Here is a 23,559-nt window from a genome sequence, read left to right as displayed (position 1 = left end):
TGGCAACTCTGTTGCATCTACTGTTGCAATAACGACAGAGAAGAGAAGAAAGGGATTAGAGCAGGGATGTCCAATCTTGGCAACTTTAAGACTTAAAGATGATTAGGGGACTGGAAGCTAAAACACATAGAGAACGGTTGCTGGAATTAAGTATGTCTACTTTAATAAAAAGAAGGACTATGGGAGACATGATAGCAGTGTTCTGATATCTCGGGATGCCACAAAGAAGAGGGAGTCAAGCTATTCTCCAAGGCACCTGAGTGTAGAAAAAGAAGCAATGGGTGGAAACTAATCAAGGAGAGAAGCAACCTGGAACTAAGAACACATTTCCTGACAGTGAGAACAATTAATCAGTGGAGCGACTTGCCTCCAGAAGTTGTGAATGCTCCAACACTGGAAGCCTTTAAGAGACTGGACAACCATTTGTCTGAAGTGTTATAGGGTTCAGGGGGTTGGACTAGAAGACCTCCAAGGTCCCTTCCAACTCTGTTATTCTATTCTATTCTATTCTATTCTAATTTTCTTCTATTTTATTACATTCTATATTCTATTCATATTCATATTCATCTATTCTCTTCTGTTCTGTTCTGTTCTGTTCTACTCTATTCCACTTACGCATTGCTGGCTAGGGAATTCTGGGAGTTGAAGTCCACGAGTCTTAAAAGTTGCCAAGGTTGGAATCTGTAGATTAGAGGTACTGGGAGGATGTTGCCAAGGGAATTTTTCTATTAAGAAAAGGTAGTCCTCAACTTAAACCATTCGGTTCTAAGAGTGCCGGAAAAAGTGACTTATAACCAGCCCCTCCCACATAACAACTGTTGCAGCATCTGTACGGCCAAAGATCAGAATGTGGCTCTTCGGACCACAGAAACTATTTATGATGGTTCCAATGTCCCATGGTCCTGTGATCGCCATTTATGATATTTCCAGCTGGGCTTCGGTCAAGGGGGGGGGAGAGCCACATTCACTTAACAACAGCTGGATTCACTGGAACAATTTGATTAGCAACTGTGGCAATAAAAATGGCTGTAACATTGGCCGTGACTCACTTAGCGACAGCCCTTGCTTAACAATGGAAATGCTGGCCCGAATTGTGGTTGTTAAGTCGTGGACTACCTGCAGGGCTTTTGCCCAGAAGAAGGGGGTGCCCAGATCTTACAGAACAAGCTGGGCGCTGTCGTGACGTTGGCGGGGAACCAGCTCCCGCTCCCGCCACTGCACGAAATTGGCAAGGACGTCTCCGGCGCCTCCTTCCATCTGGATCTTGTTTCCGGATGTCCAGATCTCCAGGCCGACCAAGACGATGCGGATGTTCAGCATGATGTACATCTGGAAACAGCGGAGAGGATGGTGGGACAGAGGACCTAACTGTTCTAATCTAGGCTTCCAAAAGATTCTTTTTCTTTAACTGGATCACATCCTACATCCCATATTTATTGCACTGCTGGGCTCCAAGTCACCGCAGATGGGGACTGCAGCCAAGAAATTAAAAGATGCTTGCTCCTGGGGAAGAAAGCGATGGCAAATCTAGGCAGCAGACTAAAAAGCAGAGACATCACTCTGCCAACAAAAGTGCATCTAGTCAAGGCTGTGGTTCTCCCAGTTACAATGGATGGCTGTGAAGGTTGGCTAATAAGGAAGGCTGAGCACCAAAGAATGGAGGCCTTTGAACGATGGTGCTGGAGAAGACTCCTGCGAGTCCCCTGGACGGCAAGGCGATTCAACTGGTCAGTCCTAGAGGAGCTGAACCCTGACTGCTCTTTAGAAGGCCAGATCCTGAAGATGAGACTCAAATCCTTTGACCACCTAATGAAGGCAGGACAAAAAGCAACGCGTGAAAACTAATCAAGGAGAGAAAAATGAAGTATTTTTGCTTTGTCCTGAACATACAGTGGGATGGGAGACATTTTATCAAAGTGAAAATCAAAACACAGGAGTCCCCCTCACCATTTAGGAGAGCCTTTTCAGTAGTAGCTCCGACCCTTTGGAACGATCTCCCCATGGAGATTCGTACCCTCACCACCGTCCAGACCTTCCGCACAGCCCTCAAGACCTGGCTATCCCGTCAGGCCTGGGGATAAAGATCGTAATCCGCCCCCACCCGAATGATGAATGTTGTGTACTATTTTTACTTATGTATTGTTTTATGTCTTACTGTCTTGTACTCCCCTCCCTATATATTGTAAGCCGCCCTGAGTCCCCTCAGGGAAAAGGGCGGCCTATAAATAATAAACCATAAACCATTTAGGGGCTTCACTTATGTTGGCCACTTATTTTACAGGTAATCTTCAACTTACAACCATTCTTTAAGCAAATGTGCAAAGTTACCCAGTGTGGGGGGGAAAGGAACTCCTCACGCTTCTCGCCACTGCAGGAGCCCTACAGTCATTTGATCAAAATTTGGGCATCTGTCAATGTATTTATGACTGTTGCAGAATCCGGGGGTCCCGTGAATGCCATTTGCAACCATCCCAGGGGGCTTCCCACAAGCAAAGGGGGGAAGCGGGAGTCACTAAGCAACCCAGGTGATTCACTGAACAACCACAGCAAAAAAAGCTTGTAAATTCAGGTGTTGATTTACTTAAGAGTTGTGGTGGCCCAGTGGTCAGAATGCAGTACTGCAAGCTACTTCTGCTGACTGCCAACTACCAGCAGTTCAGCAGATCGAATCTCACCAGGCTCGAGGTTGACTCAGCCTTCCATCCTTCCGAGGTCAGTAAAATGATTGTTGGGGGCAATAGGCTGACTCTTCTCTGCTTAGAGAAGGCTGCAAAGGACTGTGAAATCTAAGTACTATTGTTATGCTATTTTCCTTCTTTTCTTCTTCTTCCCTTCAGTCCTTCCTTCCTTCCTTCCCTCCCTTTCAATGGTTAGAATGTAGTACTTCAGGCTAACTTTGCCCACTGGTAGCAGTTCAAATTCCACCAGGCTCAAGGTTGACTCAGTCTTCCATCCTTCCAAGGTGAGTAAAATGAAGAGCTAGATGGTTGAGGCACAATAGGCTAACTCTGTAAACTGCTTAAGAGAGGGCTGTGAAGCACTGTGAAGCAGTCTATAAATCTAAGTGCCATTGCTATTTCTGGAAGGATTGCTGGTTTGGAAGGATACCATGGCTGATGGTATCAAAAGCCACCAAGAGGTCAAGTAAGGCAAAAGCTGTGGTGGCGCAGTGGTTAGACTCTGCTAACTGTCGGTAGTTTGACTCTCACCAGCTCAAGGTTGACTCAGCCTTCCATCCAGGTGGGTAAGGACCCAGATTGTTGGGGGCAAGAGGCTGATTCTGTAAACCGCTTAGAGAGAGCTGTAAAGCCCTGTGAAGTCTAAGTGCTATTGCTATTTTCCTTCCTCCCTCCCTCGGGTGGCCAGTGGTTAGAATGTAGAATTGCAGGCTAACACTGCCCATTGTTAGGAGTTTGATCCTGACTGGCTCAAGGTTGACTCAGCCTTCCATCCTTCCAAGGTGGGTAAAATAAGGACCCAGATTGTTGGGGGCAAGAGGCTGACATTGTAAACCACTTAGAGAGGGTGCTGTAAAGCATTATAAAGTGGTATATAAGTCTAAGTGCTATTGCTATATTCCTTCCTTCTCTGCTTGCTCCCTCCCTGTGGTTTGAATGCAATATTGCAGGCTGACTCTGCCCATTGCTAGCAGTTCAATCCTGACCAACTGGCTCAGGACTGACTCAGCCTTCCATCCTTCCAAGGTGGGTAAAATGAGGAGCCAGATTGTTGGGGGCAATAGGATGACTCTGCAAACCGCTTAGAGGGATCTGCAAAGCAATGTGAAGCAGTATGTAAGTGCTATGGCTATTGCTATTAACAACTGCAATTCTCAGAAACAGATGTCGTGGTCCCAATGACTGGTCATACGTCAAGGATTGCTTGCCTCGCTTATCAGCAGCATTATTGTCAGTACCAAACATCTTGGCACATCACACAACGGATTTGACATTTGGCATAAAATTCTTCCACTTACGCTATCCAAGAGGTTTGCCAGCTGCACCATCTCTTCTCTGACTGCTGTTTTATTCTGGCCTAGCAAATAGTACTGTGAGAAAAAGGGGGAAAGAAAAAAAGAGGTTGGGGCACAGATCATCAGGTCAGCCGAGGGAGCTCTCTCAAAGGCATTCAAACTTTGAGCAGGATTGCAAGCCAATCCCGTTTAAGTTCACCAGCAACTAACTTGGCGACCCAGAGACTCAGGATAACATGATTGATGACGATGAAAATCTTATAAAAACTTGTAACAACATTATCAATAGATAGATAGCTAGCAAGACTGACAGACAGTGACAGAGATGATAGTAGGTAGATGCATGGATGGGAGGATGAGTAGGTAGGTAGTGGATGGATGGATGGATGGATGGATGGTAGAAATAGACAGACAGAGACAGACAGACAAATAGATGCTAGAGAAATATAGACAGATAGAGAGGGTAGGCAGATAGATGATACATATAGATAGACAGACAGATATAGATAGATAGATTGATAGATAGATAGATGATAGATTGATAGATAGATGATAGAGATAGATGATAGATAGATAGATAGATAGATAGATAGATAGATAGATAGATAGATAGATAGATAGATAGATGATAGATAGCTAGATAGCTAGATAGCTAGATAGCTAGATAGCTAGATAGCTAGATAGCTAGATAGCTAGATAGCTAGATAGCTAGATAGCTAGATAGCTAGATAGCTAGATAGCTAGATAGCTAGATAGCTAGATAGCTAGCTAGCTAGATAGATAGATAGATAGATAGATAGATAGATAGATAGATAGATAGATAGATAGATAGATAGATAGATAGATAGATAGATAAATAGATATAGATAGATGATTATACAATATATACACAGGCAGATAGAGAGATGATAGACAGACAGATGATAGATACAGATAGACAGATAGATGATGATAGATGAGAGACAGAAGTATCATACCCTTTCTTTGTCTACGACGATGAAGAGCTCCACGTATCTTGTTTGTTGAAGAACAGTTCTTTTCCTCTACCAAAAGGAAAAAGGAAAAAAAACACAGGGGTTCATAATAAATTAACATTTCTGTCCTGATTCTCAACTTCAAGACTGACTGAAATCCTACTACCTTACATAGTCCTTTAACACTGCTACTTCAGTGAAGAATTTATAATGTAATATTTAAAGCCAATAGCAATGTCTAGGATACTCTTCAGGTTTCGCCATATGCCAATTTTGTTTATGTCTCATGACCCAAAACTAGATGATGCTTTAAGAGAAGGACATGACTTTATTCAAGGAGGAACAGCGATATCAAAATGGGAGAGGCAATTGAATATGCCCTGCCTTCTTTTTAACATGCATGTCAAGCGTTGGGATCAAGCAATACCTGATTGACACAAAGATCTTTACAAATAAAGGAGAATATTTGTATCTCAGGTCTTTTGGTGCTCTCTAAGCTTGCTTGTTTTCTTCCAGACATTTCATTACTCAAGTAGTGCTAGGAGGAGGAGGAGGAGGACTGTGGAGTCCTTGGTGCTCTCTGAGCTTGGTGGTTTTCCTGCAGGCATTTCATTACCAAACTAGACAACATCATCAGTGCTAGAAGGGACTGGGGTTTGTAGAGGGGGAGGAGCGGGAGGGGGAGGGGGAGGGGGAGGAGGGGGGAGGGGGAGGGGGAGGGGGAGGAGGAGGAGGAGGAGGAGGAGGAGGAGGAGGAGGAGGAAGAGAAGGAGGAGGAGGAGGAGGACAATTGAGGGTCCCTTGGTGCTTTCTGAACTTGGTCGTTTTCTTGCCAATGTTTCATTACCCAACTGGATAACCTCATCAGTGCTAGTGATGATGTCACCGTACCTCATTTGGGTAATGAAATGTTTGTAAGAAAACAAGCAAGCTCAGAGTGACATCTGTCGTCCAAACTCACCCAGATGTCTTTCACGCCCAACACACATATTGTGTCCGGGGATTTTTAATTATCTCCTTACACAGACAATTCAATGTATTTTTTTCTTCTTCTTCCATTAAATTTAACCAAGAGGGGAATTTAAAAACAAAACGTGACAAAAACCTTCCTGCAAAAAGCAAGCCCTACACAATGAAAATCTTTCCGAAGGGCACCTACTCTCGTCCTTGGTGAAACATCTGGGTGGTGCTGAACATCTGTGGTGTCCCACTTTCCATCCAGATGAGAGACGCCACAGCTACGGGGCTCTTCCATCACATTCTCCATCCGGTAAACAGCATGTTCGAAAGTTTCGTTGAGGGGCTGAATTCCATAGGCTGCGTCATGCAACTGCACCAAGCCCCTGGCAATGACAGAGTTAGATTTCCTAACAATGCCCTAAGTATCAAGTCAAGTTTTCAATACAAAACCAGTGATTTATTAGGGACGCCATTAGGTAATATCTGTTTGCAGTCAAGCCTGTGCTTTGTTTGATTTACTGCTGAACGTTACCCCTTGTTCCTTCCCTCCCCTCAGTCTGTGTCATAAATCACATTCCCCAATGAGGTACACCCCTCCCAAACTGGCTGCAGTAATCTGAGATCTAACTCCAGCCCACAGTATGTGTGGCATGCACTCCCCCTCCTTCTGTTCCCATGACAACACTGAGAGTTGACAGGCAGGCATCAGCCCAGTTTTCCAAACGGTAAGCATGAAACTCAACTAAGCAACGTACGGAACACCATGCTTCGTGTTAAAAAAGCAATAACACAGAAATTAAGACTCACATATACAGAAATAATGGGCTTTTGGTATGGTGCCAGGAAGCATCGTTTGGTCCTAACTAAACACACCCACAGGCGGGCATAACAGCTTCATCAACCGGGTTCTGGTTGTGAGAATTAAACTCATGCTCTGCGCTGACCCCGGATGCAAGAAAATCTTTTCATACTTGAGGAGAGGAGAGAAAAGGGAGGAAGAGAAAGGGAGAGGAGGGGAGGAATGGGGAGGGAAAGGGAGGAGAGGAGAAGAAAAGGTAGGGAGAGGAGGGAGGGGAGGGGAGAAAAGGGGAGGAAAGAGAAGGGGAGAGGAGGAGAGAGAACAAAACTCCACCCTGGCAACAGGAAGGGCATACGGCCATTAAAACGCTCTGCTAGCTCCATTCAGTTGCCCAGACTCCATCCCACAAGGGGAGGAATGGGGAGGGAAAGGGAGGAGAGGAGAAGAAAAGGTAGGGAGGGGAGGGAGGGGAGGGGAGAAAAGGGGAGGGAAGAGAAGGGGAGAGGAGGAGAGAGAACAAAACTCCACCCTGGCGACAGGAAGGGCATACGGCCATTAAAACGCTCTGCTAGCTCCATTCAGTTGCCCAGACTCCATCCCACAAGAGAATATGGGGTCTTTAAATGATTAGATAGACCATCAGCCACCAACTGATGGTCCGCAGGAAAAAGTATTTGCATTTTTTATACTACACTAAATCAGGGGTCCTCAAACTATGGACCCTGGGATGGATATGTGCAATGAACGCTTGTGTTGCTGCAGAGAGTCTCCCCCTTTGGGGTCTTTTTGTGAGGGTCAGAGGGGGGCAGAAATTCCAATTTGGGGTCTGCTTCAGCCTCCTGGTGGGGGGCTTTGGGCAAAGGCTGGAGGGACACACCACTGATGGCAAAGAGCTGGAGGGCCTCGTTCCAGTGGGACTGCATCATGGCCTGGAACTGGCTGACCATCTCAGCCCGCTGAGCCTCCAGGTGCCAGTACCTGGCCTTGCACTCCCACAGGTCTTCCCTCTGCTTGGAAAGCCTATGCTCGTAGCCCTCAGTGAGGTGCTTCTGCTGAGCCTCCTTCTTGGTCAGATCCAATTTGAACTGAGCTGTTTTGCCAACTCTTTCTTGTGGTGGCTGCTTAGCTCCAGCAACTGCTTCCTGTTGGGGCCCTAAGGAGCCCGGGAGGGCAGGTGAGGAGTGGCTGGGAGGGGAGGGACAAGTAGAGGCTGACGAGGCGCACCTCGACGTGAGTGACATGAAGTTGGCCACACTCACTCAGTCACATGACACCCCCCCTAGCCACACCCACCCAGCCGGTCATTAGGCAGATCATATTAGTGGTCCACAGGATTTAAAATTATGAATTTAGTGGTTCCTGAGGTCCAAAAGGTTGGTGACTCCTCATTTAGACCACTCTGCCTTAATTCTTCAGTTGTGGCTGAGATGAAGAAAGCCGACCCAAAAAGATTTTATCCGAAAAGGTTCTCTGTTACTTTCCATTCCGGAATTTAAACCAGCTTCTACCAGATTCAGCAATACCTGATATTTGCGCTATTCTGGTCTGGGCCTAAATATCCACTCCTAATCCAGGCCCAATGAAAGTGAAAGTGATCTTTCTTCTTTTCTTTTTTGCTTTCCCACTTTTTTTTCTTTCCTCTAGCCAATTATCCCATAAGTCCCATACAGAGTAATTTTCAGATTCTTCTTTATCTTTTAATTCTTTCGTGAGCCTGTCCATCTCTGCACAAGTTCAAGAAATCTAAAAAATAATTACAAAACTGGAAAATGAATTTTTAAATGAGATTTATGAAATAGTATGTATGTATATATGTATGAATGTATGTATGTATGTATGTATGTATGTATGTATGTATGTATGTATGTATGTATGTATAACAATAATTACAAAACCGGAAAATGAATAAAAGGTAGAAATATGAAATAGATTGTAACAAATAAATAATAGAAAAAAGGATATAAAAGGAGTAAAATGTATATAAAAGTCATTATATATAGATTCGGGCCTTTTCCCATGTAAGATTGAGATTGATTTGGCAATGTTTCAGCAAGGTCTCACTCGCCATCTTCAGAAAACCAAGGAGTCTACGAAATACCATGCAAAATCTGCCCTGCAACATACATAGGACAAATGAACAGGAGAATAAATGCACGCATCGCAGAACACAAGAACATCACAGAACACAAGAACATTGCAGAACACAAGAATGCAGTAAGAAAAAAAGAAAAAACTTCCTCCTTTTTCCAGCACCTTAAAGCTACAGGACATGAAATTAATTTTGAAAGAACTAGGTTAATCTCCAAAGCTGAACAATTCAACAAAAGAATAATTATGGAAGCTATCGAAATAGAGAAACACCCCCACAACATGTATAAACGTGACGATACCTCTCACCTACCGGATATCTGGAAACCAGCCCTAGTCAACAAATGAGTCCCAGCCACCACCCAGGCCGTTACAACACAAAACAACGGACACACAGCCAGCACCAATCTACCAATCATGATACAACCACACGACCAATCACTCCACTTACTGAAACAAAGCCAGCACTCCACATACCCCCACCAAGATTTATAGAAAGACAGCCTCTCCGACCATGCTTTAAGGCCAAAACCCAGCCTGAAGATGGCGAGTGAGACCTCGCTGAAATGTTGCCAAGACAATCTCAATCTTACATGGGAAAAGACCCGAATACAACAAGACCAACATATATATAGTAGTTAGTTATAGTTATAGTTATAGTTATAGTTATAGTTATAGTTATAGTTACAGTTACAGTTACAGTTACAGTTACAGTTACAGTTACAGTTATAGTTAGCTATAGCTATAGTTAGTTATAGAAGATTTACATGTACAGATAAAAGAATCACAACAGATATGTAAAAGAAGTGTAATGTGTTGCCAAGACGTGATATTTGCATAAACAAAATAAAAAGTTTTTTTTAAAGAAAGTGAAAGAACGGGAGTAGATGCCAAGGCTGACTCCCAATCAACCAAGCGATTTTTAAAAGGGGGGTGGGGGGGAGGAGGTTCAAAGCTCACTTCTGGACCGATGCCTGTCAGCTTCTTCCCTACCAAACAAGTCCAACAGGTGGATCGGTTACCTGAGTCCAAAGCAGGTGCTGACTGCAACTATAGAATCTGCGATGCCTTCGACATATCCCTGGTAGTGGCAGTGCTTCTAAAATGGGTGGGAAGAAAGGAATAAAAACTGAGCACAAGGCCACATCAGCAGTTGTTGCCCGCCAGAGTCGGACAGTGAGGAGGTTGGGGAGGAACATGGGCCAGTCCTGGGGGCCAAGGAAAGCTCAGATGAGGGCTCTGCGTCAGAGGCAGAAAGGGAGTTAAACAGCAGTGAGGCAGAAGAACAGCTGGAGCCTGTTCCCAGTGTGCACATGCGCAGAGCTGCCAGAAGACAAGAACAACTAAGAAAGCAGGATCGACTTAGGAGTAAAGCCACACCTTGGAGGTGAACTGGCCCTGTTAAAAGCCTGAGCATGGAAGAGTCACGATCTCCACGCACCAGGTGAGGTAGCCTGTTGTGTGGCACGGAAGGTCCAAAAGTTAGAGTGGGAAACAAACCCCATTCAAGATGTCCTGAGATATCAACGTTCTTAACTCAGTCCAATTAATCATTTGCTAGTGCACAAATTATATGTGTGGAATTTGTTCCTACCAAAAGTCTTGGGCAAGCTTCCTGGAACAGCGCCAGGAGTTGGCAGTGTCGTCTCTAGGATGATCAGAAAGGGGAATTTATTTCATATAAGCGATATAAATCATAATACCTGGATAGAATTCACTGAATTAATCTGAAACGCTCATTCAGTCAATCAAAATTCAGCTTTCCTCCCCATTCTTCTCCACCCACTTCTTTCACCTGGTTTTGTCTGTACAAGTAAGTCAACGTACGGCCACAATGGGCACTAGAATTTCCAGATGTTCGTTAAATGAGACGTGTCCAATTTTATGACCTTTTTGATGCTATTCCAGTGTACCCTGTCCCCTCATCCTAAAATAAATGCCAGACTACCCAATTCTTTTAATTCTCTTAATTTCTTTTATATTCTCTACCTATGGCATTTCTTAAGTCTGTTGTGGCCTGCCAGCAGAGCTGGCAGCAGAGTCGGACAGTGAGGAAGTTGGGGAGGAACATGAGCCAGTCCTGGAGGTTGGGGAAGGCTCGGATGAGGGCTCTTTGTGGGAGGCAGAGACAAGGCCGAGGCCATCTGGCAGTTCTCAGCTGCCTTCGAAGCTAGACAGCAGTGAAGCAGAAGAACAGCTGGAGCCTGTTCCCAATGTGTGCATGCACAGAGCTGCCAGAAGAAAAGAACAGCTAAGAAATCAGGGTCAACTTGGGAATAAGGCCACAGGTGGACAGTGAATGGCCCCTCCCATATGAAATAAAAGAGGAGCGAAAGGGGAGTGGGCTTTTGCAGGAAACAATTCGTTCGTTCGTTCGTTCGTTCGTTTCAGGAGTGTGGAAATCTGTCTGTGAATCTCAGAGACTCTGTGCCCAGTCTTTCCTCGCACAGCACCTCATCTGGAAAACATTTACATGGCAGCTTTCCAAGCTAGATAAGGTCTGTGGTCATAACTTCACTTTTGAGAGACTGTTTACCAGGCCTTTGCTGAATGTGAAGGAGAGGAATTCACATTTGTTTAATAAAAGGGGTTTTGTCAGGACCAGGACTCTGCCTCGTGCTTTTTGGGGAAGCCTGGGTCAGAACAAAGTCTCTCTTAACAAACTGAAAGAGAAGTAGAAGAAAAAAATCCCTCTCTTTCCATACGTATATGCGCACACACAGAGACACTGAACGCCTCTCCCCACAGGCCCTAAGAGGGGTTACAAAGGACGTGGAGAGAAAGCCCACCCACCCCCATCAATGTTCTTCTGGCCTCATCCCCAAGGCTGGCAGGCCAACGTCCTCAGCCACAGCAAATTCTTTAAAACATTCTTTTTCTTTAATTTATCAACCCTCAAAGAAAAATAAAACGCACCTGAAGATTTGGAGTTTCAATTTTCAGATTTCCCTCTTTATCGTAGGTGTTCATAGTGAAATCTTGGGACACCAGATCTCTAAAAGGAGGGAGGGGGAAAGTGTATGAATGCCAAGCAGAAAATGCTTTTTTTTTAAAAGAAATCAAAAGAAGAGCAACGTGAGCTGAAGGATAACAACAACGACAAAAACGACAAAAGCCAGACAAAGAAGGAATAATGGATGGAAACTGACCAAGGAGAGATTCAACCTGGAAATAAGGAGGAATTTTCTGAGAGTGAGAGCAATCAAGCAATGGAACAGAGGTTGCCCTCCGAAGCTGAGGGAACCTCATCCCTGGAGGCTTTCAAGAAGAGGCTTGGAAAAAGCACCTTTGAGAAAAACTATGAACTGGATGACTGAGAATCTCCATGGACGTTTAGCTATGCACAGAACTGAAGAAGCTTCTTGGATGAGAAGCAAAACATCTTCAAAGAAAAACCAGAAAGTCCAGCCGTCTCTCGAAAACACCTTTGGGACAACTATGACCTGGATGACTGAGAATCTCCATAGACCTATAGCAGAGGTGGGATTCAGCCGGTTCTGACCAGTTCTGGAGAACTGATAGTGGAAATTTTGAGTAGTTTGGAGAACTGGTAAATGCCACCTCTGGCTGGCTCCGCCCCCATCTATTCTCTGCCTCCCAAGTCCCAGCTGATCAGGAGGAAATGGAGATTTTGCAGTATCCTTCCCCTACCACGCCCACCAAGCCACGCCCACAGAACCGGTAGTAAAAACAATTTGAATACCACCACTGACCTACAGCCAGAAAGGAATCACTTACCTGTTCCTTCTTAAATGAATAATATATTCTTTTTCTTCAATTTTAATATTGAACGATAATTTGTCCTGAAAACATAGAGGGAGAAAGCAATATTAGCGGGAGTTTCAATCATACATAGTGACCCAGTCCCAAATAAATGAACAGGGAGAATCAAGCAGCAATATTTAATAAATATTTCACATCCTCCCTTCCTCCCTGCCCCTCTCTCTCTCTCCCTCCCTCCCTCCCTCCCTCCGTGTATGTGTATGTATGCATTATATATGTGTACGTATGTGTGTGTTCTTGGGGGGAGAGGTATTTTATACATCTTATGTTGTTTTTAGATTTAACCTCTTCTATAATGCTTTCCTTTTTAATCTTTATTATATTCTATTTTCCAATTTGTGTTGTGGCCCCTCTAGCAGCCAAATCAGAGGAGGAGGAGTGTGGGTCAGCATCAAGGCAACCTGAGAGCTATGAGGGGGAAGAGGGAATGGAGCTGTCAGAGAGACAGAGGCGGAGCCTGGGCTGTCCATCAGCCTCAGATGGAGAGTCAACAGCCCCCAGGTCTGGAGGTGGCTGATGAGGAAAAGGAGCAACAGCTGGGTCCAGTGCCTGACACGTGGATGCAAAAAAGGCAGAGGAAAGGAGAGCAGTGGAAATCTATGGGACGGTCCTTGGGACGGAAGAGCCACCGCTAATGAAGCCCCATCCTAGCTCTGGGGCTAAAAGGCAGGGGGAGGAGATGAATAGATGTGGCAGAGAACCATTCATCTCCTACTGGACAGACATGTTAGCCTACGGTGTGAGAAAGAGAGAGAGACTTTTTCCCGGGACTGCTGACACTCCTAATAAAAGGGGACATTTAATTAACTACAGAGGGTTGTTGTGTTTAGGAGCTGGGTCAGAACAGATGACTTTGTATGCTGTCCGGGGTCATTTTGGAGTAAACTGAATAAATTATGCTCCACTAAATAAAATTGTAGGCTTCCTATTGGTTGTGTCTGTTAGGTTTCTCCCTCATGACTGTGGTCCATCCCTTGAGGCTGATCTAGGATTGCAATTCGGATGGATTTGAAACACAGCATTGTGTCGCAGCTGCCAATCATTTTTATTTTGTAAGAAAACATACAGCATTCCCTTGGAGCCCAGACACCAGCATGTTTATCAGAGATACAAGGAGAATTTTCCTTGAGTTTCAATATAATTCATTATTTATCAAAGCATTTAAGCAAATTGCTGAGGATAATTTACACTGATTTTTGCAATATTTTTTTTTAATTGCCAGGAATCAGGGAAGACCTTTGTGGAATTTTGTTTGCTTTAGGAGCAAAAAATCACTTGATTAGACTTGAATATTGTGCAAGGAAGCTCAAGGCTCCAGTAGATTGTTATCTGCTGATTTCTTCCCCAAGAGATACATTTCTGGGCCTATTTTCAGAATGATAAGACTGGGCTTCACAATGCTGATAAGCATTCCCCTCATCCCCAGAAACCAAAGACCTGGCTGAGAGAACTATATCCCAGGGAGCGGAGCAGTGTTTATCAACCTTCTCAACTTGAAGATGTGTGGAAGATGTGTCAACACGCAAAGCATCCCTGGCCTGCTCTTGAGTTGCCATGGGCAAGAGGGGAGGAAACTGATGGAGCAGTATGGCAGCCACAACCAGAAGCACATTCCACGCATACCTTTCTCAAGGCTGTATCCCAGGTTACCTGCAACAGCCGGAAGGGCGTGATCTCTACAGCCCCCTAAAGAGCTTCATTGGAGAATGTGATTTATGACACACCCTGGGGGAAGAGGGGGGAAACAGGGTCATAATTGGGCCATAAATTACGTGGGGTCAGAGCTGGCCTCACTTGGGTAGGTGCCGACATGTTGCTCCTAATAAATAACTGGATTTCTTTTGAAGCTTGGCTCAAGGCTCATGATTTAATTAGGGCATCCCTCAGAAGCCTGACATGGACTTCGATTCCCAGAATTCCTCAGTCAGCATTCTGGGAGTTGAAGTTCACACATCTTCAAGCTGCCAAGGTTGAGAAACACTACAGTGGAGATTATTGGAAGAGGTTGGCATGACCGATTTGTGAGGCCTGCGAGGCTTTCCTACAAATTTGTAGGATGCCCCCAACATATATATACAACCTTCAATTCTAACACAAGAAGGCCGTTTGCAAACATTCCCTCTGCCCTGCCTCATTATACCTGCTCACACCCTACACCCATCTTGAAAAACGCAGCACAGAGAGTATAGTATTTGTCATCTGTGGTGGTTTCCCAATATCTGTGCACAATATTCCCATTAATTCCTTAATTTGATTCATGGAAGCTCCTCCATGCTTAAATACCATGAAGTGTTGCTCTGAAGTTTGCTGTTTTTCTTCTATCCACTTCGGGACAACAATTTCATAGGAGAACAGTTCAGAAAGTGACTGAAAACCTGTAACAGAAGAAGACATGTTCTCTTATAAAACAAATACTCTGGTTTTTAAATCACAGAGCTTGTGAGATAAATATAACATAGAAGAATAGGAAGAGGAGGAGGAAGAGAAGCAAAATTAGGAGGAGGAGGAGGAGGAGGAGGAGGAGGAGGAGGAGGAGGAGGAGGAGGAGGAGGAGGAGGAGGAGGAGGAGGAGGAGGAGGAGGAGGAGCAAAATTAGGAGGAGCGGGAGGCGTCATGAGCCCAGATTTTGGACATAGCTTAAGTTAGCCCATTTGAGATACGTTGGATTTAAAACGTATTCCAGTATGATGCACTGTTAGGTTACAGGAGAGTTTTAGTAATATTTAGATATAGTGATTATTTTTTTTTGCAAAGTCTACACAGCAGTCCCAATTTCACACTTTTTGTAGCACACCACAAAGCAACAAGGAAGCAAAATGATTGCTCGCAAAGAGTGGCCGTCAGAAATGCTCGGCTTGTAGACAACTAGCTTCAAAATACGAAAGACATTCAAGGAAAAAGAAAATACGACTGCACCAAAAAAAGTAAATAAACACACGATGTTAGAAACAACTCCAAATGGCCACCTTTTTTGTTTTCAAGAAATCTGGGAACTTGGGGTTTATTACATCTCGAAATGGACACATTATCACTGTTGTGAGGCAGCAAAAAGAATGTCTCCTTGAGAGCGCACAGCAAGCCTATTGTGCAAAGAGAGATTATCTTGGAAATTTAGCACAATCCCTCTTCACAAAAATGTTCAGAAACGTCCTTCAGATGCCTCTTACTTAGCATACGGACTATATGGAGATATAGTCCAATCTTACAACACAACTATGCATATTGTTTTACTGTAGTAGTAGTAGTAGTAGTAGTAGTAGTAGTAGTAGTAGTAGTAGTAGTAGTAGTAGTAGTAATAATAATAATAATAATAATAATAATAATAATAATAACTGTTGATCACATACTCAGCTGCTGTAAAAAAATCGCGCAGACTGATTATAAATTGCGGCACAATTCAGTAGCACAAATGATCCATTGGAATTTGTGCAAAAATTATATTAAAACAGCAACAAACTGGTGGGAACATCAGCCTGAAAAAGTCACCGAAAATCAGATGGTCAAGATCTTGTGGGATTTCCGTATACAAACCGACAAAATACTGGTGCATAATACACCAGACATCACACTGGTTGAGAAAAATAAGGTCACAATCATAGACATCACAATACCAGGTGATAGCAGGGTCGCCGAGAAGGAACATGAAAAAATCACAAGATACCAGGACTTAAAAATCGAAATTCAACGACTATGGCACAAACCAGCAGTGGTAATTCCAGTGGTAATTGGCACACTGGGTGCTATTCCAAAAGCACTGGAATTACATTTAAAACAGTTAAAAATTGACAAAATCACCATCAGTCAAATGCAAAAAGCCGCACTACTTGGATCTGCATGCATATTATGAAAATACGTTACGACGTCCTAGGCCCCTGGGTGGGGCCCGACTAGTAACCAATGCCAAATCCAGCGAAACAACTGGCCGCTGTGATACAATTGTATAATAATAATAACAACTATGGCCCCCAAAAAATAACGACTATGGCACAAACCAGCAGTGGTAATTCCAGTGGTAATTGGCACACTGGGTGCTATTCCAAAAGCACTGAAATTACATTTAAAACAGTTAAAAATTGACAAAATCACCATCGGTCAAATGCAAAAAGCCGCACTGCTTGGATCTGCACGCATATTACGAAAATATGTTACGACGTCCTAGGCCCCTGGGTGGGGCCCCACTAGTAACCAATGCCAAATCCGGCGAAACAACTGGCCGCTGTGATACAATTGTATAATAATAATAATAATGCTGAAAGGGGCCTTGGAGGTCCTCTAGTCCAACCATTCAGCAGGTTCTGACCAGTTCTGGAGAAATGGTAATTGAAATTTTGAGTAGTTTGGAGAACTGGCAAATACCACCTCTGACTGATCCCGCCCCCATCTATTCACTGCCTCCTGAGTCCCAGTTGATTGGGAGGAAATGGGGATTTTGCAGTATCCTTCCTCTGCCACACCCACCAAGCCATGCCCACAGAACTGGTAGAAACTGAACAAGGAGAGATTCAACCTGGAAATAAAGAGGAATTTTCTGACAGTGAGAACAATCAACCCATGGAGTCCTAGTGGACAACGAGCTAAATATGAACCAGCAGTATGCAGCAGCAGCCCAAAAAGCCAATGCAAACCTAAATTGCATTAACAGAGAGATACAATCAAGATCAAGTGAAGTACTAATACCACTCGATAAAGACGAGGCCATACCTAGAATACTGCATCCAGTTTTGGTCACCATACTTTAAAAAAAGATGTGGAGACTCTAGAAAGAATGCAGAGAAGAGCAACCAGGATGATGAGGGGACTGGAGGCTCAAACATACGATGAACGGTTGCAGGAACTGGGCATGGCTGGTCTAGTGAAGAGAAGGACCAGGGGAGACATGAGAGTAATCTTCCAATATTTGAGGGGTTGCCACAGAGAGGAGGGGGTCAAGCTATTTTTCAAAGCACCCAAAGGCCAAACAAGGAACAATGGATGTAAATCGATCAAGAAGATATTCAACCTGGAAATAAGGATAAATTCTCTGACAGTGAGAACATAAGTTGCCTTCAGAAGTTGTGGGAGCTTCATCGTTGGAAGCTTTCAAGAAGACACTGGACTGCCATGTCAGAAATGGTGTAAGGTCTCCTGCTTGGACTAGATGACATACAAGATCCCTTCCAACTCTGTGTATCCATATCTGGGGAAACAGCTACATTGAACGTCTGACCCCGGACTAATTAAAAAAGGCCAGCCCTGCCCAAACCTTTCCCGATCTCATCTAGACTCAAAAATTGCTTCAAAAACTTGATTAAAAAAAAAGCAATGAGTGGAAACTAATCAAGGAGAGAAGCAACTTAGAACTAAGGAGAAATTTCCTGACAGTGAGAACAATTAATCAGTGGAACAACTTGCCTCCAGAAGTTGTGAATGCTCCAATACTGGAAGTCTTTAAGAAGACGTTGGATAACCATTTGTCTGAAGTGGTGTAGGGTTTCCTGCCTGAGCAGGGGGTCGGACTAAAAGACCTCCAAGGTCCCTTCCAACTCTGTTATTCTAGTCTAATCTAGATCAATACTGCTAAAAAAAAGTCACTCAGCTTACCAAACTGACCGCTGGAAACTTGAAATGAGAACATTTACAGTTTTGCAGCTCGATGTCTTGACACCACATTATGAATTCCTTCTCTACCTTATCCCCAGAGGAAAGATGCTTGGGGAAATGGTTCATCCAAGAAGTGGTAATCGAATTTATAATCTCATTTCTACGAAGTTGAGCTTGGATAGTTTCCCATGAACTTTTACCACTTGCAATGAACTCTTTCCTGCTTCTCATCCTCCTCATGCTGATTTTGAGAGATTTTGTCTTCAACGAAGGGGAACAGGCCAATTCCATGGAGCAAATAATATTGGTAATAAAAAACATATCGAAGAAACTGATTTCGTGTTGCATGTCTTCCGTAACCAATTGAGCAGTTCCTCCATCCATTAAGCAATACTGTGTTATTTCACAGTTCTTTGTCCAATGGCTGGTTTTGAATGCAGGACAATAATCAGCCAGAAATGGGAGCATTTTAAATCTCATCTAATATTTGGGCAACAGATCTGACCTAGGTTTCCCAAGATCATGAAGCCGACTCCTCATCCCAATAAAACACCTTTTATTTAGGTTAAAGGGAATTCCTCTCCAGCAAAGTCCCAGCCAACAGTCTTTCAAGAGATTTCACAGCTACAGGCCTTTATCTGGCTTGGAGAGCTGCCAGGCCGATATCTTCAAAATGCCACGCTGTAGCAGCAATTACTTGGCAAGCAGTCAGGAACAGATTTTCACCCTCATGAATTGAACTAATTGTCTCCTGCAAATTCCCCTCCCCTTTCACTCCTCTTTATTTCCTATGGGAGAGGCCATTCATCGTCCACCTGTGCCTTTACTGCTGAATCGGCCCTTGTTCCTTAGCTGTTCCCTTCTCCTAGCAACACTGTGCATGCGCACACTGGGAACAGGCTCCAGCTGTTCTTCTGCTTCACTGATGTACGACTCTGAAAGCAGCCGATAACTGTCGGACAGCCTTGACCCTATCTCTGCCTCCAACACAGAGCCTCGTCCAAGTCTTCCCCATACTCCAGGACTGACCCATGCTCCTCCCCAACCTCCTCACTGTCTGAGTCTGCCCTCAGCTCCGCTGACCACTGGAGGGCCACAAAACTGACACATATATAAGAGAACAGAATTCTTTAAATCTATTCTACGGATATTTGAGAAACCCTGCTACTCTATGCAGTGTAATGGCTTCATACACAGGTATGAACGTATAACCATTCATTTCGTGACCCTTTGAAGTTACAACAGCACTGAAAAAAGAAAGTTCAGATCATTCTTCACACTTACGACGGTTGTTTCCCATGGTCGTGGGAACAAAATTCAGACCATGTGCTGGGATCACGTGATCACCAATTGTAATGTTCCAAGCCGGCTTTCAACAAGCAAAGTCAATGGGGGAGGCCAGACTCACGTAATTAAAATCAAGAGTAGAGTATGAATTAGAATTAGAATTAGAGGTAGAACAGAACAGAATAGAAAATAGAATAGAAAATAGAAGAGGAGAGGAGAAGAGAATATAGAATATAGAATATGGATTGGAATGGAATGGAATAGAAAATAATAGAAAATAGAAAGTAGTAGAAAATAGACAATGGAATGGAATGAAGTGGAGTCGGAGTGGCTCTGGTTCCCTCTCTGCCTCTGATACAGAGCCCTCATAAGAGCCTTCCCCAGACTCCAGGACTGGCCCAGGTTCCTCCCCAACCTCCTCACTGTCCGAATCGGCTGCCAGCTCCCTTGGCCGCTGGTGGGCCACAACACCCTGGATGGATTTAATATGGTATAGAATTTATTTCCTGCAAGGAGAGGGCAGGTGTGGACTTGTAAAGATTAGTAAACACACTTCCCTCTCTTCTGCTCATTTTAGAGAAACATTTAAAGCACTCTCCCTGCATCATGCTCACAAGGCTGGAACAAATTTAGGTCTATGTTCTTGGTTTCCTATTATAATTATAATTATAAAACTGCCCAAAGAGCTGCTGATTCAGTTCTACAAAAGAATTATTGAGTATGTTATCTGCACCTCTATAACTGTCTGGTTTGGCTCTGCAACCCAACAAGACAGACACAGACTTCAAAGGAGAATCAGAACTGCAGAAAAAACAATGGCTACCAACCTGCCTTCCATTGAGGACTGTACACTGCACGAGTCAAAAAGAGAGCCGTGAAAATATTTGCCTCCTGAAAAAGCACCTTTGGGACAACCATGACCTGGATGACTGAGAATCTCTATAGATTTTTAGCTACACAATTTGGGATGAAGACCCTTTGGAAAGGTGTGGGAGTAGGAATGGATTTCCAGAGAAAAAAAATTGCAGACTACAGGAACCATTTGCACCACTCAGGTGACCCTGGGGACACAGATACATCCAGTTAGAGCTGAAGAAGCTTCTTGGATGAGAAGCGAAACGTCTTCAAAAGAAAGAAACCAAGAAAGTTCAGTTGCCTCCTGAAAAAAGCACCTTTGGGACATTCATGACATGATGGCTGAGAATCTCCACCACTCAACTATTTGCACCACTCAGGTGATCCGGAGGATACAGATAAACGTTCCACTCATTGTTTTTCAACCTTGGCAGCTGGAAGAGATGTGGACTTCAACTCCCACAATGCTCCAGCCAGCAAGGTGTGGACTTTGACTCTCACTTTCAGCCAATGGGGGTGGGGAATGCTCTTGAAACACAAACTTTCTCTTCCTTGACTCAAAAGCTTGGATAGGATTTCTTTACATGTGTTCCCATGTAAGTCTGTTTTCCCCCAGCAGCTCCAATCTTGCTTCATCCAACCCCCTCCCCATAATGCTCCTGGACCCCATAGAGATAGGGGACTTTGGCACCCTTTCTGCGTTCACACGAGAAACGAAAGCAAAGCCTAACACCGAAACCCACCTCCATCCAGACATCATAATCAAAGGGGCTTCTCCAAATTAACTTTCTCCTGGGTGAAACAGGCAGCCCGGGAAGAAGTTCCGAGGAGGGGGCCAGGAAGGCAGCGGAGACCCCCCCAATCTATTTAGCTATCTCTATCTCTATCAATCTTTTTCTCTCTTTCTCTCTCTCTCACACGCTTTCTCTCTCTGTTTCTTTCTTTCTCTCTTTCTTTCTCTATTTTTCCAACTGCCTCTCTCTTTCTCTCTTTCTCATTCTTTCTTTCCCCCTCTTTCTTTCTTTCTCCTTCTTTCATTCTCTTTATTTCTTCCTCTCCCTCTTTTCTTTCTTTCTCTCGCTTTTCTTTTTTTCTCTTTCTTTCTTTTCTCTCTTTCTTTCTCTATTTCTCTCTCTCTCTTTCTATCTCTCTTTTGCTCTCTATCTTTTTCCCTATTTCTCTCTTCCTTTCTTTATTTTCTGTCTCTCTCTTTCTATTTATGTCTCTTTTTCTCATTTGCTCACTCTCTCTTTCTTTCTATCTTTCTCTTTCTCTCTCTAATTCTCCCTCTCCCTCCCTCTCTCTATATCTTTCTGTTTCTCTCTTTCTCTCTCTATTTCTCCCTCTCTCTCTCTCTTTCTCTCTCTCTATTTCTCACTCTTTCTTTCTCTCTCTCTATTTCTCTCTTTCTTTCTCTGTCTTTCTCTATTCCCCCTCTCTCTTTCTTTCTCTCTATTTCTCATGCTTTCTTTCTCTCTCTATTTCTCTCTCTTTCTTTCTCTCTATTTCTCTTTCTTTCTCCCTCTTTCTTTCTCTATTTCTCCCTCTCTCTCTATTTCTCCCTCTCTTTCTTTCTTTCTCTCTCTATTTCCCCCTCTCCCTTTCTTTCTCTCTATTTCTCATGCTTTCTTTCTCTATTTCTCTTTCTTTCTATTTCTCCCTTTATTTCTCCCTCTTTCTATTTCTCCCTCTCTTTCTTTCTCTATTTCCCCCTCTCTTTCTTTCTCTCTATTTCTCACTCTTTCTTTCTCTCTCTATTTTTCTCTTTATTTCTCCCTCTTTCTTTCTCTCTATTTCTCCCTCTCTTTCTTTATTTCTCCCTCTTTCTTTCCCTCTATTTCTAACTTTCTTTCTCTCTCTATTTCTAACCTTATTTCTCACTCTCTCTTTTTTCTTTCTCTATTTCTCCCTCCCTCTCTCTGTCTCCCTCCCTCTCTCTCTCTCAGCCGGGCTGGAAGAGAGCAGGCGGCCTCCATCGAGCTTCCCAACAAGACCGGGGGGGGGGGGGAATGCGGGCCGAGCCGAGCCGTTGGCGGCCGGCCTCTTTCCCTATTTCTCCCTTCCGCCGCCCCCCCCCCCGCTCCAACCCCCTCGCCCAGCATCCTCCGCCCAGCCGGGAACACGGGCCCCACCACCGGGGCGCCCTCTGGGCTCTCCTCCCCACTTCCCTGCGGGGAAGCCCACCGGCCTCCTCCCCTGCTCCTACCCTCCGCACCTGTCCTGAGGTTGCCCGTGGCCAGCTGGGAGACGGGCGATCCCCGGGAGTCGCGGGGCAAGGAGGGCTCGATCCGGCCAGGGCGGAATTTGGGGAGGGGGCGGCCGACTCACCGGGCTGCTCGGCCGAGAAGCTCAGCGCCGCCCAAAGCAGCAGCAGCGGCAGCCGGGAGCCGCGGGTGCTCGCAGCTGCCCGCATCCCCGCCGGCGGAGCGGAGCTCGGGGCCGCTCCGGCTATGGAGGCTTCCGAGGCGGGCCTCCCCTGTCCCGGGAGCCACCCTCGAGGAGGAGCCGTTGACTCCGCTCTCCACCCCAGCCGGCCACCAACCCACCCACCCCCGGCGGCTTAGAGGATCTGGCTTAGCCGGGAGAGAAGGGAATAAGGGATTGTAGGGGATCTTGGAGGTCTTCTAGTCCAGCCCCCCTGCTTAGGCAGGAGAAAACCCCATACGACAACAACCAGTCGTTCTGATTTGACTCATCAGAACTCACTTCTGACCTGATCTGGTTATCCGTGGAGCAAGTAGATTCACTTAATGACTGCATGACTCACGTAACAACTAGAATAGAATAGAATAGAATAGAATAGAATAGAATAGAGAAATAGGATAAGAATAGAATATAATAGATATTGAAATATAGAATAGAATACAATAGAATAGGAAAAGCGAATAGAGAAAAAGGATAACATTAATAGAATTGAATTGAAATAGAAGAAAATTAGAATTGAATTGAATAAATAGAATTGAATAGGAGGAGAGTAGAGAAATAGGAGAAAATTAAAAGAATAGAATAGAAGAATAGAATAGAATAGATATTGGAATATAGAATAGAATACAATAGAATAGGAGGAAAGAATAGAGAAATAGGAGAAAATTAATAATAGAATAGAATAGATATTGGTATATGGAATAGAATAAAATAGAATAGGAGGAGAGAATAGAGAAATAGGAGGAAATTAATAGGAATAGAATAGAATAGAATAGAATGGAATAGAATAGAATAGAATAGAATTCTTTATTGGCCAAGTGTGGTTGAACACACAA

The 23,559-nt window shown here is 44.2% G+C and overlaps 1 protein-coding gene across 1 annotated transcript in view; it reads right to left on the bottom strand.

Moving 5' to 3' along the window:
• ADAM9 (ADAM metallopeptidase domain 9) overlaps nucleotides 1–22,782 on the bottom strand; it is a 43,341-nt gene extending 20,559 nt beyond the window's left edge. Inside the window, exons 1-9 of the mRNA XM_087706121.1 lie at nucleotides 22,628–22,782; nucleotides 14,861–14,952; nucleotides 12,533–12,597; nucleotides 11,711–11,789; nucleotides 9,817–9,893; nucleotides 6,107–6,290; nucleotides 4,951–5,016; nucleotides 3,977–4,048; nucleotides 1,160–1,329 (exon numbers count right to left, since the gene is read on the bottom strand). Of these exons, the coding sequence (XP_087562247.1) occupies nucleotides 1,160–1,329; nucleotides 3,977–4,048; nucleotides 4,951–5,016; nucleotides 6,107–6,290; nucleotides 9,817–9,893; nucleotides 11,711–11,789; nucleotides 12,533–12,597; nucleotides 14,861–14,952; nucleotides 22,628–22,712 (890 nt within the window). The 5' untranslated portion in view covers nucleotides 22,713–22,782. The remainder of the gene's footprint in view (nucleotides 1–1,159; nucleotides 1,330–3,976; nucleotides 4,049–4,950; nucleotides 5,017–6,106; nucleotides 6,291–9,816; nucleotides 9,894–11,710; nucleotides 11,790–12,532; nucleotides 12,598–14,860; nucleotides 14,953–22,627) is intronic.
• Between the last annotated feature and the right edge of the window lie 777 nt (nucleotides 22,783–23,559).

The sequence above is a fragment of the Thamnophis sirtalis genome, unplaced genomic scaffold, assembly GCF_051295495.1.
Source record: "Thamnophis sirtalis isolate CommonGarterSnake01/CBP01778 unplaced genomic scaffold, rThaSir2_p1.2 scaffold_2, whole genome shotgun sequence".
Taxonomy (NCBI): domain Eukaryota; kingdom Metazoa; phylum Chordata; class Lepidosauria; order Squamata; family Natricidae; genus Thamnophis; species Thamnophis sirtalis.
Note: the sequence above shows the minus strand (reverse complement) of the source record. Positions and strands in the feature narration are given on the sequence as shown.